The sequence below is a fragment of the Ochotona princeps genome, chromosome 9 (assembly GCF_030435755.1).
Source record: "Ochotona princeps isolate mOchPri1 chromosome 9, mOchPri1.hap1, whole genome shotgun sequence".
Lineage (NCBI taxonomy): Eukaryota > Metazoa > Chordata > Mammalia > Lagomorpha > Ochotonidae > Ochotona > Ochotona princeps.
Window position 1 is genome coordinate 33,853,122 of NC_080840.1, and position 20,589 is coordinate 33,873,710.

Genomic DNA, 20,589 nt, shown 5'->3' on the forward strand with positions numbered 1-20,589 from the left:
CAGCTGTCTAGGCGCACTGGTTTTGCAGCGGCACAGGGGGACCACCTACTGACAGCAGCGCAAGAAAGTTCATTCTTCGTGCACATTTTCAGGTCCTGTCGCCCTTAGTCATTTTCAGTGGTTGAATACCAGTGGAGTACTTTGTTCAGGTGTCAAGGCATTGCAATGGTGCGTGGTGCTTAAGGGCAGCTATTGAAGGAGAGTATTTTTTGATGTTTTCTCTGGCAGTTAGGTTGTGCATGGTGGCATGTTCACTTAATGTTCTCCATTCTAGCCAGAATATTTCTTTTTAGGTCCCCCCCCCCCTTGACTCTAAAATGCCACTATCTACTCTTTCTGCATGTTTTGGTAAATCGCAGGGTTCTGCCGGCGAAGGAAGCTAGCTCAACTCAGAAAGCAGGGCTGCTCGGACTCTGCTGTTTGCTGTGTCTGTCCACACTTCATAGCCTGTTTCTATGTGCATCTGTCTCTGTGGTCATGAGCCCCGGTTCAGCTGGATTTTATTCCTGAATATAATGTGAGTTCTGGAATGATCTTGGTGGATGGATTTGCATCTGTGTCCCTCGGGCATCCACGATGCCACCGTGCTGGACTGCAGGAGGTTGGTGTCTCATGAGGTCCCGCAGATTGTGTGGGTCATGTCAGTGAAAGCCAGGCAAAGGCTGTAAATCCTCAAGCGAGGTATCCCTAGCCCTGCCTTGCCTGTGGCCCACGAGACCTTTGCCTATGTCCTGTCTGCTCTTTCCCAGGGGATGTTAACATTCAAACTTCCCAGCTTTGTGCAGGGATTTCAATTCCTGTATGTCAAAACCCAAAGGCTTCTATCCTCCAGCCACCTCCTGCCTACCTTAACCACTAAAAGATATATAAAATACGTCACACTCTTTGCGCAGCTCTAAAATCCAGTTTAACTTATCATTGCAGCTCTGTTTTGAGCCCCTGGGGTTTCTCTTACTGTCTTGAAACCCTAGCTATGCATGTGTAGCATGTTTGTGAAATTCATTGCTGGCTGTTTTAAATGGCACCTTTAAGAGGTTTTCAAGATACCTGGGTCATTATGCAATTTAACCTATGTAATTAGTTCATGGATGTGCCTTACCCATTTTCCTGAAGAGTATTCTTTTTTCCATGCTGCAGCAGAAGGCCAACTCATTGGAACTGTGCAGCCGAGTGAAGCCTTTCGTATCACTGCTTTTACACTACCTTCTTGGATGATGGTGTTTGTAACAAAAGCATTTCATATCATTTCAAGAATAACATCGCTAGGGATATTGCCAAAAAAGGTATCTATTTAAGGAGCAGTCTGCCTCATTAGTCTTAAACGTGACAGTACCCAATAAAATGTTTGTGCACAGATCCTTAAAATCATTCAGTTAGACACTGAATACCTAAAAAAGTCCCTTGAAGTAGTAGATATCGAACATGTAAAGACACTTAGTGCAAAGTCTTGTTATTTCTGACTCTTAGAGCATAACTCTGTCTTAGGAATGGAGTAGGATTTCCTAATAATGTTTTCAAACGTTTGTATTCCATGTGGATTTTATGATTCATAAACTGGATTATCATCAGTACTCTGTTTTGCATTCCTGGCACATGATGGCCACTGATTGAAAATGCTATTGTATTCCTTACTGGAATTGGCCGCTCTCTGCAGTGGGGGAGGCATCTGTTCCACAGACCTTTCTCTATAAAGTATCAACATGTTTTTCTTTCTGCTTTTCCTTTCAGAAGGATACTGGAGTGTGTATAAATAAGTATAACTTTGAAAAAATGTAACAAATATCCTTAAACCATAAATATATATATAAAGTATCCGATGAAAACTTAACAGATACCAAGAAGAAGTTCAGAATTAGGGAGTTTTTAAAAGTTAAAAAAAAAAAGATCATTGCTGAAAAGTTTTCAACACCATCACCAAATTATTAGTGTATGAGTTTTTAAATTTCATAGCCTAGTTCCCATTCCATCTGGACTTCATTAATTACTGTTTGGGTGACACCCTCTCAATAGTGAATTAAGTGTTTATACTATTTTTGTTGCCCCCCCCTTTTTGCCATCAGCTTGTAAAATGAGTAGCATCTTAAGCAAAGAGACTGTGTAAGTAAAAATAATCTTCCGTGGGAGCACTCGCTTACAACCCAATTCAGTGTTGTAGGTTATCTAAGCCAGTTGTGCGGGTCCAGAGCTGTAAGCTCCGTGGACCCTTTGTGTAGACTCAGCTACAAAGCAGATAGAGAAAGGCTGACAATCCCATGTCATACCATCCAGATGTTATATTTCTTGTTATTGGTCACAGCACTGACTGTTACAAGAATAAGGGACAAATGACTCACATGTGTAAAAACAGATTTAGTGTTTTGGGAATAAACTAGTTTCAACCATGATAAAATAAGACTCTAAACTGGCAAATTCTAAGAAGGAGCTGATAGAAAATCAGCTTTAATTGCTGCCATGAGTGGGGTCTACTGGGAAGAATTAGTTTCAACTTAGCAAAAATTTAGTTTTTGAATCAAGGGTGAGTCAGTCTATTTGTACATGCCATTCTCTTCATGTCTTAGCAAAACAAAACATGCGGTAGTGAATTGTCATACAAGGGTACTTCAAAACTTTGTGAAGAGCTGGAATTAATGAATATGTTTATTTTGATGCAGTCTAATTTTGAAGTCCATGCATAGTTTTCGTAGAATGCACATTTCGTGAGCTTTTTGAAAACTCCTTGTATAAATCAAATTGAGCCTAAAACATACTGTAGATAATTTAAAAGCCTTCACATCATTGGAAGTTTGAGCTTGGGTGTTAGCCTAAGATAGACCTATTTTAAATAGTTGCTTTCACACAAATTATTAAATCTATTTGAGCCTTGCTACCATCATTCATAAAGTAGGATGATAATGCCTCATGAAGTTAATAAGAAGCTTTAATGAGAAGTCTTTAAAAAAAACCCTCAGCATAGGGATTCCAATTCATTGATAACTGGTTGTATCATTATTAAATAAATGATCAGCTACATATCTCTAGTGAGCTGCTTTAATTCCCCTCCCAAATTTTCTTCAATAGCTATTCCGTGTTTTATGATAGTATGTTTGTGTAAATAAAGTTGTCATTTTCAAACCTCATTTAACACATCCCTTAAAATGAAGAATTTCATTCGGAATTACATGAGAACAATGTTTGGTACTAAACATTATGAATGTATCTGGGAGCCTGCATTGTAGCATGGTAGATGAAGCCATTGTGCACAATGCCAGCATCCCACATGGGTGCCAGTTCCTGTTCCAGCTTCCACTTCTGATCCAGCTCCCTGATAATGGCCAGCAGAGAGCAGCAGAATAAATAGTTGTGTCCTGGCTACCCATGTGGGCTATCTGGATGAAGCTCCTAGCTTCAGTCTCACTTATCCCCGGTTGTTTTGGTCCTCTGGGGAATGTTCTGGCAGATGAAAGATCTCTCTCCCCCTCTGTCTCTGTAATTCTGACTTTGAAAATAGTCTTTTTGATAAAAACTCTATTTGTTAAAATCTGGCTGCTACTCTTAGATATTTGAGAGTCTAATGGTGTGGGGGGCACTTTCATTAGCCAGCTCTACAGTTAAACAGTTGTATACAAACATCTGATGACATAAGGCTGTGGTAACCCAAAATCACGCCACCTAACTCAGACATGGAGTGTCCATGCAAGATGGGATGTGTCTGAGGCAAAATAGAAGCCATAACGTAAAGCACCCCATCCACATGAATGCATGCGCGTCACTGCCACCGAACAAACACTCATCCTTCAAGACTTCCCTCAAGGACAGCCTCTTCTGTGAGACCTCCTTCACTCATGCAGGAAAGAACTACAGGCTCTGTTCTTAGTCTTCCCATCATACTGTCAACACTTTCCTTATAGCACTTAGCAGATTGCCTAGTAATTTATTGTTCACATGTGAATAGATTTTCCCTTAGACGTCAAGTTCCTTTAAAAAGAAAGTGCAAGAAAACCAGGTCTTGCTCAGGTTCAAGACCTTGTCCTCTGACTACTTGATGCATTGCAAAACCAAAATAAATGCTAATTGAGTAAATTAGCAAATGGAACTATCAGTTGGTTCAGTCAGTATTTATTCATCCAGTGCCTATAGTGTGCTAGGTGTTTTTGTACTGGGGGGAAAAAAGAAGTCTTGTGTTGTTTAGAATGATGTTCTAGTAGTAGAGAAGGTCAGGGACTGAGTATGAAGAATATAGGAGAAGATAACAGAGAAAGATGGAGGCTTCACTTTAGACGGCAGTCAGAAGAAGCCACACTGAGGAGGTGACGTCTAAGTAGAGACCTGAGTGAAAGAAATAGCTCAAGTTGTCTTGTGGAAGAACATTCCAGCCTGAGAGATCAGTCTGTTTCAAGATTGAGAGAGAGACATGTGTAGCCTGCTGAAGAAACAGCAAAGGAGTCCACCGTGGCTGGAGATGGTTGAGTAAGAAGGGATGGGACAGGAGATGGGATTGGCAGCTGCATTTGGCTGTGCTAAAGAATTGTGGATTTTATTCTAAGTGTGATGCAAGGCCAATTGCAGAGTTTGCAAGAAAAAGAGTAACACAATGTGATTTCTCTTTGGAGAAGCTCAGTTGGCCTGTTGTCATGTGAGACTAACAGGGGTAAGGCAGGAAGCTGTGGCAGTAGTTAGGGGGCTGTTTTCATATTGATTGTCCAGGGGAGAGAGACTGGTGGCTTGGAGTAGGAGGAAATGAATAATATGTATAGGGCTCTTTGAGACTAAGAAATTATGATTAAGCTGTTAAAATTATAAGTCAACACCTCTTAAGCATTCAAGCAGATAAAAATTTGGAGGTAGCTATATAAAATTTAAGTGTAATATATGTAGTAGTACACATGGCAGAGAAACTAAAGACCTTGAGACCAGCAAGCTAATCCTACCTGTAGTGCCTGCATCCAGTTTTGGGTTCAGTTCATGTCCTGGATGCTCCACTTCCAATCTAGCTCCCTACTTGTGGCCTGAGAAAGCTTTAGAGGATGGCTCAAGTCCTTGAGCCTCTGCACCCATGTGGGAGACCCAGAAGAAGCTCCTGACTTTTAATGGCTCAGTTCTGACCATTGCAGCCATTTTGAAGAATAAACCGGTGGATGAAGGATATCTCTGTCTTTCCTTCTCTTAAAGATCCTATTTCTTAGTTCCAGCTTTCCTTTTACCTTTCTTCTTATCATATTATTGTTATTATTATTTGAGAAGCAGAGAGAGAGCGAGCTCTGATTCTCTGATCCCCTCCCTAAAATGCCTGCAGTGGCCAGCACTGGTGTGCTGGGAAGTTGGGAACTCAATCCAAATCTCACATGTGGGGAGCAGATCCATCCCTGCTGTCTCCCAGGAAGTGACACTAGCAGGAAGCTAGAATGAGGAGCCATGTGGGAGCTCCAGCTTGGGCACTGTGATGTGAGATGCAGTGTCAAAGTCAGCATCTTCACTGCTGGCTCCAGGGCTTGCTCCTCTGCTTTTTAAGTCAGTGTATGACCTTCACTGCCTATGTAGAAGATGGAATTTAAATTTTTTTGGTACACAACAAAAAATTTGAAATCCGTGCCTATAAGGAAGTTGGATGAGTTCCTTTCCAACTATAAAGGTTCATAATTTTATAAATCTGTAAACAGGTGTTATGTTGAGTGCTGATTGTGTTTTGAGTACTACATGAAGCACTTTGTGGATTCAGAAGTAATTTTTGTTCAAAAAGTGTTTAGAGTCATTAACAAATTATTATGAGTTCATAACTTTGAATGCAGAAGTGTAATTCAGGTTGTAAATTCTGTAGAAGTTTGGGAATAAGGGTAATTAATAAAGGCTGAATTAGCCCTGGAGATAATGAATACCGGTTCTGAGGCTAGTCAGATGTTCAGAGAACAAGGATATACTGGGCAGGAAAACAAAAACCATGATCAATAAGGAAATCTTAGTGAGCTTAGTATCCTATGAATCATAACCCCTATAAGAAGGCAAGTGAGTTAAGTTGTCAGTCTGCTGCTCTTGGAAATGTATGAATAATGGGAAAACAGGATTGGCCCAGTGGAATGGGAGAAGTACACAGAGAACATTAAAATCCAGGCAGTAACACAGTCTTAATGTAGGCAAGAACTGGATAGATTCCGTATAGATTAATGTGGTTTAAAGAGTATTCAAGAAAGCTTGGTATATTGTTGTGCACTTTGAAGGTGTGAAGCTACTCTGATACAGGTAGCAGGCACCAATTTCCCCTGCCTTTTCTCATTTAATCAAAGGACATCCAGGGGAGAAATTAAAGTTTAAAGGGTTTGGATGGCTTGATTAAAGGTCATATTGTTAGTATGTGACCACAAGGATCTAACAAATATCTGACTGATTCAAGAAGATTAAAGGGGAGTCAGAAGGCATTACCTACCTTGACCCAGGTATGATGCATGGGGTGTATCTAGTAGCAAAGCGGGTGGAAAAGAAGAGACGGGCTCAAAGAGAATTGTCTTTTGAAGACCTTGTATAGAGTGTGAAACACAGGAAAACACGGAGGTGTTACTCTTTGGAAGCATAATTGCTGTACTTTAAGGTAGTCATTGTTGGGAGTAGAGACAGAAAGAACTGGAGAAGTGGATGGAGTAACCTCTGATTTATGTTGAATTTCAGGTGTCATTAGCATTTAATTACTAAGTAGAGATATAAGAGTATTTTTGGATTTGGTTGTTTTCAAAATATGAGATAGTTGAAAACATGAGAATGAAGAGGTCTTCCCACAGAGGGAGAGACTTGGAGATATTGTGCTCAAGTTTGGCATGTGAATTTGGGAACAGGAGTATCAAATAGCTGTCCTACTCCTGTTATGTGAAGCCACCTACTTTGTTGCTAAGACACATTGATGTTCCTATATTTTACAATTGATCTTAGCCAAAAGGCCGAGAAGCGATTGATGTTCCCAGATTTTAACCTTTGCCAGAAATAGGGTTTGTGTAAGTGTTTCCACTAAAAGTGGAATACAGTCATATGACATTTAGTATATGAACAATTGTTTATTAAAAGCAGATTTCATAGTCACTCAAATAAGATTTTGAATTGACTTTGATGGTCCTATTATGGTGTGTGTGTGTGTGTGTGTGTGTGTGTGTGTGTGTGTGTGTAAAGCAACCAAAGGAAAAAAAAAAGGTAAATCAGACTCCACTAAGGTTAAAAATTTTTGTACAACATGGAACACTACATTGAGAGAAAACACAGCCTGCACAATGGCTGAAAGTATTTGTAAATCATGTATTTTGTAAGGGAGTGACATAAAAATGTGTAATAAAAATGTGTAACAACTCTACAGCAATAGTAACAACAACAACAAATAAATAGCTCATTTCAAAAGTAGGCAAAGGACTTGAGTAGACTTTTCTCCAAAGAAGTTATATAAATGGCCAGTAAATATCCAAAAATATGGCTCATCATCAGTAGTAGAGAAATGCAAATCAAGTTGCAGTAAGACAGCACTTCCTACCCATTAGCATGACTATTTACTTTAAAAAAATAAAAATAATAAATGTTGGCAAGGATGTGGGAAATTGAATCCCTCTGCATTGTTTGTGGGAATGCAGAATAGTGCAGCAAATATGAAAGGTAGTTTGATGGTTTCTCAAAAAAGTGAACATAGAGTTATCTTACTGTGTAACTATTGCACTACTACATATACACCCAAAACAACTGAAAGCATGTACACAAACAGTTCACTGCATGAGTATTCATCCCACCATTAAACCTGGTAGCCTAAAGGGATAAGCCCAAAAGTCCATCGACTATATGGGAAAAGGAAATTGGGTTGAAAAAAAACAGGAATATATTTAGCATTGAAAGCAGTAAAATTCCAACATGTGCTACGATGTGGTTGAATATTGAAGTATTATATCAAGTCAAGTAAGCCATACACAAAAGAACATATATTCTATGATTCCACTTATGTGAAGTACCTAGATGAGGAAAATTTGTATTGACACAAAAGCAAATAGAGGTTACCAAAGGCTTGAGAAAGGGGGAAATGAAGGGGACTTTTTTATTGAATATAAAGTTCTATTTGGGATAATGGAAAAGTTCTGGGAATGTGTGATAGTCGTGGTTGTACAGCATTGGAAGTATACTAAATGCCATGGAGCCACATGCTGGGCTGGGCTGGGCTGGGCTTCTGGCACAGTGGGTATTTTCTCTGATGGTAACATTTGTAAGTGAGCTCTTATACTGAAATCAGTAGAAATAGTGATAATTTGGGCATTATAAAAAGTATAATAAGCTGAAATTATTGTTAGGAATCCATCCATCTTTGAATAGACTTCCTTAACATCAAGATTTTGCTTGCAGGATGAAGATGAGCTAGATTCGCACACCATGGTAAAGACCAGCTCAGAAAGCGTGGGCACAATGCGGGCCACGAGCACCATGAGTGAGGGAGCCCAGACCATGATTGAGCACAACAGCACGATGCTGGAGTCTGACCTGGGCACCATGGTCATAAATAGTGAGGATGAGGAAGAAGAAAATGGAACTATGAAAAGTAAGTAACTTTTCCCCATTGGGTATTAGTCTTCTCTCTTTAAAGTATACTTGTATAGAAACCAAGATACTTCCATATTAAGTTTTTATAGGCAACTATGGAAATGGCTTGGCTTTATTTAACAGCAAAAAGAAAAAAGAATATGACAGAAGTAAACCCTTTTAAAATCAAGTTTTAATATCCCAGAAAGTAGCACATCTTTCGTTGAGGGTTATGAAACCTTTGAAGTCAGCTAACACATAATTTAATTTATAAAGTATTTTAGAGGAAAGAAGATAGCATTCCTAACATTTACTTTTCCAATTAAAAAAGTGAACCTAAAATTATTTTCCAATAAATACAATGTAATGTTATTTCATATTGTCTAAATTAGCAGTTAAGCCACAGAGACAGAGGAAGTGTAAGCTTAGGCAAGAAACAAGGGCTGAGATGGGCAAAGAAATACTCAGAAGAACAGGAGAGACACAGGATTCTCCTCGAGAAGATTCCATTCGATGCATATTTGCAGCTGCTTATCAAATTTGAGGCACGTGCTGGGATGTTGCTGGGGCTAAAATGATGATGGAGACATTCTCTCTAGGGAAGACATTTGGCACAACGGTTGAAACACTGCTTGGAACATCTGCATCCTGTGTCAGAGTGCCTGGTTTGAGTCCTAGCTCTCTTGCCTCTGATCTGACGTCCTACCTCCTGGACAACAGCAAGTGATATCTCAGTCACTTGGGTCCCTATCACCCACAAAGGAAACTCTGAGGGAGCTCCAGGCTCCTGGCTTCATCCCTAAATACCGTGAGCATTTGGGGCATAGGTCAGCTGTGATGCAAGATCTCAGTGTGTTTTCTGTTCTCTCTCTCTCTCTGCTGTCCAGATAAAACAGAGGGGAAAACGCCCTCTTTTTCTGACCTCTGTCCCTTTCAGAGTGACAAAGATAGGGCTGCTTTCACAGATCATGTCGTTTCTGTTCAGTAGTTTTAGGCGCTGCAGTGAACAGTGCAGGTATTTTCACAGTGATAGGCAAAAGCAGATGATCTCCTCACAGCACCTGAGCATCTTTCCTTGCCTTGTTGCACTAGTCCTGTTGGGGTACCCTCAGAGCCTAGCATGAGGTTGTCACTTGCAGGTGGCAGCAAATCTGAATGACGTGACTTCTGTCGTTGTAGAGCACGGAGAATGGTAAATGCTCAAACACTTTGCTGGTGCTAGAAAATGGGTACCAGAATTTTCTTTTCTGACTTTTCCTTCTTTAAAAATTTGACGTACACATACAAAGGCAGACAGAGCTCCCATTTGCTCATTTCTTCTTCAGATGCCTGTGAGAGCTAGGGTGGAGCAGGTCCCAGAGCCAGGAGCTGGGAGCTCAATCCAGATCACCCAATTGGGTGCTGAGGAGCCAGCTGCTGGAGCCGTCATCTGCTGCCTTCCCAGGTGCACATTACACTTGATCTTAGCCAAAAAGCCGGGAAGCAATCTCAGGTGCACATTAGCAGGAAGCTGGAATCCAAAGCAGAATTGACACTCCAATTCAGGTGCTGCCATGCGGGAGGTGGGCATCTTATCCACGAGGCCAAAGGCTTGCCTTTCTCTGTTTTCTTTTTGCTCACTCCTTTCTTTTTCTGACTCCTGTTGTGTTATTCCTTGTGTAGAGGCTACCTCAGTTTTGAGCCACCTGCCTCAGTGCTGCTGTTTGCTTCCCATGTCCCACTAGATAACCTGTTACGTTTCTGTGCTTTGGAAGGGGAGGGTAATGAAGCACAAAATTCAGATTGTTAGATGATAAATCCTGAGTTGTGGGGTAGGCAGATAGGGATGTTTTGTCTCCCATCACTGATGGGTTTTCTGAAATATGTAGCATACCCAACATGCCTTACACAGGGGCATAGGGTGGATGGTCTTGTGTACTCTGAAAGCCAGCCAGAGTTAGGGTACAGGGCACATGTCCTGTGGAACAAAAAAAGCCTCTGGTAAGACCGCACATGGTCCCATCAGCATATTCCATCACTTTTCCACAAGCGGAGAAAGTTTTTACAAAAATTTTATTATTCTTAGAGATAAGTTAGAATAGCTTAAGCTATCTGCGGTGAGAGCTACTTAGCTTCCTGTGCATGAACAACTTTTTCGTGAAGTCTGATATATGAACATCAGCAGTGCACACTGATTTAAAAACGAGTTTTTATGCAATTAAATCATGTGAGTTCATTGTATTTCAAGATCAACATAAACATAATGCAGTAGCAAGGCATTGTTCTTCATACCACAAATTTCCATATGTAATCTAACAATTTTTAGCTTTAACAACTATAGAAATCAGTGTTATGATTTTATAATAATAATGGATATAGGTATGATTTTTAAATTAAAAATATTAGTGAAAGCCCATTTTTTAAGTGAAACAGAAAATAGTTTTATCAGCAAGTTTTAAATTCCATGAGCCAACTTTCTATGAGCTTTTCTGTAGGTTAGCTGTTATTTTATAACGCGGAACTTAGCTGTTGCCCCAAGTTGAATCACATACTGTTAGAATAACCCCTAAGGGCTGTCCTGGTGTAGTCGAGCAAGAGTTGACAATGTGAAGAAGCTGTTGACGGAGGACAGTTACTGAGCCACATAACTATTTGCATGTTGTTTTTCCTCAAGATCTAAGTCTTCTTTGAAGGTTTTTAAGATTACTTGGTATGCAGTCTCAGCTGACATCCCATCAGGCCAAGCTTCATTTGCTAATGTGCTAGCATCTCTATTCCCTAAAAAGATTATGACAGTGATTTATTTTTAACCTTCTAGAATCTCTAGAATGTTAAATTATGTAATAATCATTCTGTTTCGCATCTCCTTTTCCATTGGGGTTTCAAGCTAGTTGTCTGATTTAGCATTCTCATCAAGTTAAATTACGTGCACATGTTACCTTTTATGCCCTTGTCCAGGAAACCAGGTATTGTAGACAAAAATATTTAAAAATTTGATCTGTTAAAACAACAAATAAGCAAAGCAAATGAAAACAAGACATGCACCTGCAGGCATGTCGCAGGGAAATCCTCCAAACTGGCTCTCAGCAGTGTTGGTGGCACTGTTCCTTTCCTCCTCCCCCGATCTAAGTGTCCCATTATCCATGGAATTCCCAGACTTCAACCTGGTGCCATAGTCTTATTGGGACTTTTTACTCAAAGAAAATTATGAGCTCAGGGATCTTAAGTATCTTCTTTGTAGATGCTTACAATATATAACGATTTAAAACTATATCACTTTATTTTAGATAGCACATTTATGTAATTTTGCTTAATTACTAAAGAAAAGCAAAGAAGATTCTGCCTTAGATTTTTTAGGAAGCAGATATGACATGAATTTAGAAAGGGCTCAGGAGCTCGGCGTGGTGGTACAGAGGATGCTGCTGCTGCCTGTGACTCGTGTGCCATACGGAGTCTGGTTCATGTCCCGGCTGCCCCAGTTCTTGTCCAACTTCTGCTAACGGCCTGGGAAAAGCAGCAGAGGATGGCTCAGGTACTTGATTCCCTGTTACCCACACGGGAACTCCTGGCTTCAGCTTGGCACAGCCCTGGTGGTCACAGCCACAGGGGGAATGAACCAGCAGATAAAAAGATATCTCTCTCTCCCCTCCCTTCCCCTCCATTCCCTTTCCCTTCCCTTTTTCCTTTCTCTCCCTGACTCTCTCTTTCTCCATAACTTTCAAATAAATAAGTAACTTTTTTTTTTTTAAGTAGAAAGGGGCTAGGACAGATACAGGAAGGGAAGAATGAGCATTAGGTATCCTCGCTCCCTAGTTTACCGACTGTCCCCAGACAGAATTGTTAGATATGAGTTTGGCCTATTCATGTCTCTGTAGCATCTTTTTTCCCAGTTCCTGTTGTGTTCTTTCCTTCTTATTCCCCCCAAAAATCTGTTTCAAAAAGGACGAGATATACAAGTATAAAATTATAATAACATTTAGTGTTCATGAAATCCATTTTTTCCCCATAATTGTGAAACCTTGAGCTAAGGGAGTAAATCCCTGAGTATGGCCTTCCAATGCCAAGCCGCTGTTGACCTGGGAAGAAGAGTACATAGGGGGACTGCTTTCTCATTTTTCCATAGGTTTTATCATTATTCATGCAAACTGTTATATCCCTCTTCAGCTGGCATGGTTCACTTTGCCCAGGACATGCAGTTGGATGCAAATCCTATGGCATTTCTGGGAAGTCAGGAACCTTTCATTTTCCTCAGAACAAGGTGTTCAGCCGGATATGGCACCCAGGGCATGGAGTTCCCTCTAGGTCTTGAAGGTGGCTGCTGCTCCGTGTGCTCCTGCTGAGTGGGGTAGTTAAAGAGGTGGAACCCAGCCCTTGCCCTTGTGGCCATTTGGCAGGATAACCAGTGACTAGAATCTCTCTTTCCCTGCGCCTCTCCTTGACTCTGAATTTCAAAAGAAGCAAATCTTTAAATATTAGTTACATTAAAATATTATTTGGCTTTCTCCTGGCTGAATAGTATCGGTCCTCCTAACCTTCAATCAGGCATTCTTCTCTAAGCTTTGAATCTCTTTTCTGAATAGCCTCTGGACCTTTCCCATCATGTGTACATCCTCTGACGACTTTTTGAAATAAAGTCTGATGAAATTCAGAAGTATGTCAATAGCTTCAGTTTTTAACAAACTTGTTTTTATGTGTAGTCACTTTACTCTTGGCAATAAATTAAAAGACGAATTTCCAAAATCATTTATCAGGTGAAATACATCTTAAAATATTTTTGGAAGAACAAATTAGGTAATATTCATAAATCCCATTGTTGTTGACATAGATCATATTAAAGTTATGATTAATTGTGATTTTGTTCTCTACACATGAATTTTTATCATAATTTTGTGAAGAAATTAAAAATTAAATGGCATTTTAAGTATTTAAGAATTTCTTTGAATTTCACAATGACTTTTTACCCTTGAAGAAGTCCTATACAAATTTAGAAAGTAAATGAATATCTGTGAGTGTACTGCTCTATTTTCTAGAGTTTTGTATTTTAACAAGTTGGATTCATTGTGAACATTTTTGGGAATGCATGAAGAAGGTGGAAAACAACTTTACTCCTTAAAACTTCACCTTCCAAAAGGAATGAACAGTAGTTAACTTTTTCTTTATGGGTTTTAAAAAGTATTTTCTTTATTTGAAAAAGCAAGGTTCCAGAGAGAAAGAGAGCTCTTCTATCTGTGGATTAACTCAAATGGCTGTAGTAGTTGGGGCTGGGTCAGGCACAAACCAGGAGCTTCTTCTGGGTCTTCCCCATGGGTGCAGAAGAACAAGAACTTGGACCATCCCCTGCTGCTTTCCCTGGTGCATTAGCAGGGAGCTGGATTGGAAGTAAAGCAGCTGGGACTCAAACCTTTACCTGAATGGGATACTGATACTGTAGGTAGCAACTTATGCACCATGCTACAGCACTGGCTCCAAGTCTTTTGGGGTCTTTAATCCCACAAGCAAGAAATTGAATTAATAAGGACCAAAGTTGAGGAAAAGGTAATTTTGAACATCAAATTTGTTAGTAATTAAAAAAAAATTATCGGCTAATGTCAGAGTTAATTTGCAGCTGGAGAAATTGATGCCTCTTTTATATCATTCTATTTTTTAGAAGTGTTTGCTACAGCAACCACAAATACACAGGACAGTGGTTCCTATCTTGTGACTTCTTACTTCATTCTTCCTCATCCTCTTCTTTTCAGTAAATTTTAAGTCAGAAACATCACCTTGTCTATCCCGGTTCTGGTAGCACGTGTCTCCCTGGTAATGCAACTGAAACTGTGGCATGTATTTCATATCGTGTAGCCAAACATTAATGATCAGTTACAGCTGTCCCCTGCCATTAGCTTTTAAAACAAGCCTGACCTATTTTCCTCTATAGAAAGAAAAAAAATTTTTTTGCAGTTTTGTAACCATCCTTTGTGTGTAACAAAGATACACTCTAAATGTTAAATACTAGGTTTTCATTTAAGCAATGGAAAGTATTTAGAAATAAAGGCATGTACATTTGACTAAAACAGTATGTATAGCATATGTTGGTTGGTAATATCTTGTTATAACGTCATCCAAACAGAAAAATCTGATGAAATATTGCCCTCTTTTATGAAAGTTTATGTTTAAAATTTTTTTAACTGGGTATAGCACTCACTTTTATTTTCATCTTAGAAATTCCAAAATTTTGAGTATGGAACCACAAAGGTATTTGACCATTGTTTTCTTAGGTCAGTCCGTAATAGTTCCTTAAAACCACAATGTACGTGAGAAGTGGTGATCATTACACTTCCATATTTTTGGACATTAAATTCATCTTCCTGCTTGTGAAATCAACAGCGGATCTCAAGCCAGCAGGTCTGCATTCCAGGCAGGAAGCGGAAAACCCAAAAGGGATGATGCAGCTGCGATGAAAACAGGGTGTTCCTAGAAACCCTTACTTATGGGTGATTGGCCAGAAGTTTATGATTTGCTCAGTGTTACCGACGACAGAGACATCTGCTCTACCCATCATGTGGGAAAAGGTACTACAGAAAATAGATGGGCAACTTTTTCACTTTGAGACACAACTGACACTAGTGGTGGCTCAGATGATTAGCAGAGTATTAGGAGCAGTGCACCAAAACTGTTGGGAATGGAGGAGTAGATTCCTGGAATACAATTTCATAGTAATTTGCTTTCTTTGATTAACCCAGTGCCTTTCCCATCTCTACTGATAGTGCTTATCTCTGATTGAACTTTTACTTTGCTGACACATTAAGGAGACGATTACTTTTCAGTCTTTTGTTTTCCTCTGTCTCTAAAGGTAAACACCTGCTGGGGGAATCTTTCTGTTTGTTGTGAAAATTTTTATAAAAGATTAAGATTATCCCCCTCTTTATTCTCTCTAGTGGAAAATGTGTGATTTCCCCCATTCCTTCCCAGTGTGTGCTTCTGCTCTTAATATTTAAGCCACACTGGAGGCCACTTATGAAGTACATGGAGTTTTCCTTGTACTCCCATAATGCCTTAGGTGAATTTGCTCGGATACTGAGTTAGGAGTCACTGGGCTATCAGAAGATCCCAAATGTTTCATTGCAGCCTCAGGGTGAGAGTGAAGATTCTCAGCCAAAGAGCTCCATACATCCTCAAAAAGGAGCAAACAGGGAGAATATTAAGGGGAATTTGCAGAGAAGCCATGGCTGGGTGGAAGAAGTGCTGAGAACAGCAGGTGCCTGGCCTACTGTGGGGAGAGGAGGAGGCTGTGGAGAGGCATTTGACAGAGAAAGTAAGGTGGTGATAGTGGTCTCCATGGGTTTCTTATACTCCCAAGAGTTCACACACACGCACAAAAGTTTTTCCTCTTTTCCCTGTATCTGACTTTTCTTCATGAAGTTATAATACTTGTACTGAATGTTAAGTTTTCAAATGTCTTTATGTGTGTTTCCCGTATTAATATTTTTGATGAAAATTAGAACTAACAGCACAACTAAGTATCTAATTCTATTACAGTATTAGCCTTCCCTTGAAAAGAAAGAACATTAAGCAAAGGGTTTGTTTGGTAATCTTCCCTCCCCTACATTATGATTTGATTTACTGAAGTATTTTATAGAAAATGTGTGCAATTTGAGCCATACTTAAATATTCATAAAAACTCTGTTAAAATGGACAGAAGTGGAGAATAACTGGAGTTTAGTTCTAGACTTTATTTTGGAATAACAGGTTGCTATAGGAACCAAATTTCAATTCCGAAGATAGAGAATATTTCTTGTAATGATGAGACCCAGAGACAAATCAAGGATACTTAAAATCTGTTGAAATGTTACAGGAATGCTTGTGTCCCATCCAAATGTCGGTAATACAACCTTGTCAGATGAATCAATTTCCTTCTTTCTTCTCTCCTCCCTTGCTTCACAAGGGAATTGCAAGGAGAAAAAAAAAAAGATGAACATCATAAACACAGCATCTTTGAAGATTCTTGGAGATTGTCTAAAGATTATTTATTTATTTGAAAAACAGAGCAATGGAGACAAAAGGGAGAAGTGAGGGTGGGGAATAATGAGGTAGAGGAGAAGAAAAGACACCTTCCTTAGCTTCCTTAGCTGGATCATTTCCCAAATGCCAGCCATAGCTGAGGCTAAGGTCATGCCAAAGCCAACAGCCAGCATTTCAGCCGGGTCAGCCAGTTGGGTGGCAAACACCCAAGTACTTGAGTCCTCATCTGTTGCCTCTCAGATGAGTTAGTGATAAGCTGGGTTGGAAATGCAGAGCTGCAGGGACTCCAGCTGGCACTGTATCATATAAGGAGTTGTGGTAGCCCAATGTGCTCTGCCACAACTCCTGTCCCTAAATCTTTGCTATCAAAATCTTGGTTGATCATTAAAATATCATACCCTTTTTCATACATTTTATTCATTTTTGGCATACCATAAAAGATCCATTCTTCCAGGGAATCTAAAGGCTCCTTTAGCCATTGTGTTGGTGAACTGTCGCTAGAGAGTTCCTTTGTGTATGGGATATGGGAGTATTCTAAGTTTTGTAGATTTCCTGTAAGTATTGATGATTTATACTGTGCTAATTTGGTGGAATTTCTCCATATCCTTTTGGTTGGTGTTATCTGGGTTCTGGGTTATCTATATATCTTATTACCTGTACTTTCAAGCCATCTATTTCTGAACAGCTGTAACAACGGGGAGGAGGGCCTTCAGATAAACAGGTGTGCTGAAAGTCTTTTGGTATTTTTCAGTCAAAACAAGGGTCTTCAGAATGTCTGTGGAAGAATGGATTTAAATATAAGGTTTATTTTAGTACAAACCAGCTTGGAGTCTTATATGCAGAGGGTATTCATGATGTTCATTGAAAGGCATGTTATGAACAAATTACACACAGCTTTCAAATTTTTGCACCTAGTAAACCTTTATTTCAATTTTGTTTTTCCATGTGTGTGATTTTTCTTTAAGATTTATTATTATTGTTTAATATTTATTTATTATTATTATTATCATTTTATGATACTGCTCCATAGGCCTTGGAATTTCCCTTGCCCCACTCCAAGTCCCCTCCCCGCTCACTGAGTTCCCCTATTTTTATTACTATAGTAGAGTTCTTCATAAACAGTCCTATGTCCATCATTGTGGGTTTGGACAGTGGCAGAGAGTCCTGCATCTTATTGTCAAGATATGTTTAACAGTTCCATTGGGAGTCCATCTTTGATCTGGAAGTAGAGATACCCACTGCATTGTATACTCACATCTGGATATGATAGTATCCATTACACAGTTACCATACATCTCCTTAAATGAGAAGCCACAATACAAAAGCAGCAACAGGAAGAAAAATAGAAATTTACAACAGCATGAAGTTCTCAAGAGGTTTTGATAGTTCAACAGTCCTGAATTGCTGTCAGTCCCACCACTCCAGTCACGATGAAATCTCTCCAGAATCCACTGGCTGACACAGTCCACCTTAGAATCTTCTTCTGCCCAGATATTCACTGCCAACACTTGGTTGGAGTAGTTGATCAATTTGTTCTGTCCTCCATCCTTTGCCATGGTACCAGATGTCCTCCGCAGGCTCCAATTTACTGCCATATCCTCCATGTGTATTTGGATATGCTGTCCACTGCTCCATCTGAGCCAATGAGGAGGCCTACCTCTGACACATACACTCCACGGTCAAACCACGGAACCTGCAATTCTCTCCATGGTTGGGGTTCTGAGTCCAGTGGTTCAGTTGGTAGGGAATTGCCGAAGAAACCTCATTTGAGGCCATCCCAGACCTGATTCGTGTGTGTGTGTGTGTGTGTGTGTGTGTGAGAGAGAGAGAGAGAGAGAGAGAGAGAGAGAGAGAGAGAGAGAAAGAAAGAGAAAGAGAAAGAGAAAGAGAATACAGGATCCGGCACAGTCTGTCACCCAAATTAGCCTATGAACGTATTGGTAGTTGCAATTGCTGGGTCAGTTCTGTCTCCAGCCCTGTGTTTTACACAAACCAAAGGGTGTTGGAATACAGCCTGATCCTGCCTACTACATACTCAGCCTTCACGCAAACCAGTGGGAGCTGCAGCTTAGTCACAGCAACCTGCAATAACACCCACCAGGCCCACCCCCTACCCAGGCTCCCATGCTTACCAGTGTGTACAGCTGACTGGTCCCGTCTGTCCCATGTCCTGTTCAGTTGTCATACATGTAAATTGGCATTGAAGCCCAGTTCATCCCAGCCAGCCCCACTGTCCAGTCCACACTGGTGCCAGCGGGTGCCACCATCTGTTAAGCCAATCCAGCACATCCCAGACCCAGCCCACACCCATGCCCAGGAACCCAGCCAGGCCATATCCAGACCAGATTGCAGCCCCCTTCCTGGTCCTCATGCTCACCAGTAAGGATGACCACCCATCCAGGGTGTCCCCTTTGTTCCCCAACCAGGCCTGTTCCCATCCACTGGCATGTGCCAGTGGTCACCCTGACCTGGCCTGGCCTAACCTGCCCCCAGTCCCAACTGTCATTGGTGGGTGCTTCAGTGTGGCCCTGCTCAATCTGCTCCCATTCCTGGCTCGTGTAAACCAGTAGGTGTGATACCCTAGCCCGACATGACCTGTACTCCAGCCTGGTTTCTGCTCTTGCCAGTGGGCTAAGGTTTGCTCAGCCCTGCCCAGTCCACCCTCTTCCAAAACCAACCTACACACTTGCCAAAGGATGGGGCTACCTTGCCCAGCTTGCCTGAACCCTTGGTCTGGCCCACATGCTCACCAGTGGGAGCTATGGCCCACTAGGGGTGTTTCCCAGGTTTCCCTACTTGGCCCACTTCCAGACCCAGATCTCACATGCTCCAGCAGGTGCTAGGCCCTTGCCCAGCATAGCCTGCCCCTCCATCTTGGCCTTTGTATGAGCTGGTGGATGTTGCGGCCCGGTCCGCTCCACACCCTGTTTTAGGATGCGCATGCAGGTCTGCAGCCTGGACCTGCCCAGCCTATTCTCAGCCCCAGTACCCATGAGTGTTGGCCGGTTCCATGGTCACACCTAGTTCAGCCCATTACCACCCCAACTCTTGAGCTAACCAGTGGGACTTGTATTTCCACAGGGTTGGGCCCACTTATCCCCCACAGTATTTACCCCAGGCCTGGTTCTCTCGCATGCTGGTTAGTTTCATGGCTCTGCCTAAAGAGACCCATTCCCTGTTCTGACACTCAGTCCGGTACTGGGATCGAGCCCTGCTATTCAGACCCCTAGCCTAGCTTTCGTGTGGACTGGTGTGTGGTGGTCATCAATGTTCCATGCTGACAAGCCCATGTCAGGACTCCTGTGTGGGCTGGTGAATCGGTGTGACCCATAAAGATCTTCCAGTCACTCCTCTCCAAACCACCAGATCTCAGTCTCCTTGCTTACCTGCAAGTACAGTGACTTTGTCGTTTAGTGTCCCTCACCTACACACACAGTGGCCTTATCCATGGATGTCCGTAGGCAGTAATGTTTGATACTCACCATACCTCAGAGCTCGCCACTGGGTGGCCTGCAGGCAGAGCCCAGCACCACTTGGTGCTCTGACGGCCCACAAGCCCAGGACCCTCCCCCCACCAGCAGCTGTAGATGGGGAGCTAGGTTCCCCAACAGGCAGCCTGATGCTGCACGGGTTCTCCCAGTCACAGCCACATGACTGGGAGAATAAGATGCCCGCTCTGCTGCTCAGACTAACCTGGGCTCTGCCCACCAAGGTGGCAGCGGTGAGGGAAGCCATGGTCCTGAGCATCCTCAGAGGCATCTAGATATGTCCCCAGCATGACTGCTGTGGACAGAGGAAATTCTCGGAATTTGGGCTTGGACATGCCCATGACTCTCCTCCGACTCAGCAGCGGAAGATAGGAAGCTAGGTTCCCCAGCAGGCAGCCTGGCATGGCACAGGTTCTCCCAGCCACAGTCACAGTACCTGCTCTGCTGCTCAGACTAACCTTGAATATTAGATTTATTATGATGCTATCAGGACATATCATTCTAATAATTATAGTACTCACAGCAGTTTCTCAATTACACTATCACCAAATAATAATATTGATGATGAAGAAAAATAATAATGATGAAGAAAAGAATTAGTTCTTAAGCTGCCTCT

The 20,589-nt window shown here is 41.4% G+C and overlaps 1 protein-coding gene across 1 annotated transcript in view; it reads left to right on the top strand.

Annotated features, from left to right (window-relative positions):
* The window catches only part of STK3 (serine/threonine kinase 3), a 285,278-nt gene that overhangs the window by 195,076 nt on the left and 69,613 nt on the right, over nt 1-20,589 (top strand). Inside the window, exon 9 of the mRNA XM_004580628.3 lies at nt 8,332-8,524. Within this exon, the coding sequence (XP_004580685.1) occupies nt 8,332-8,524 (193 nt within the window). The remainder of the gene's footprint in view (nt 1-8,331; nt 8,525-20,589) is intronic.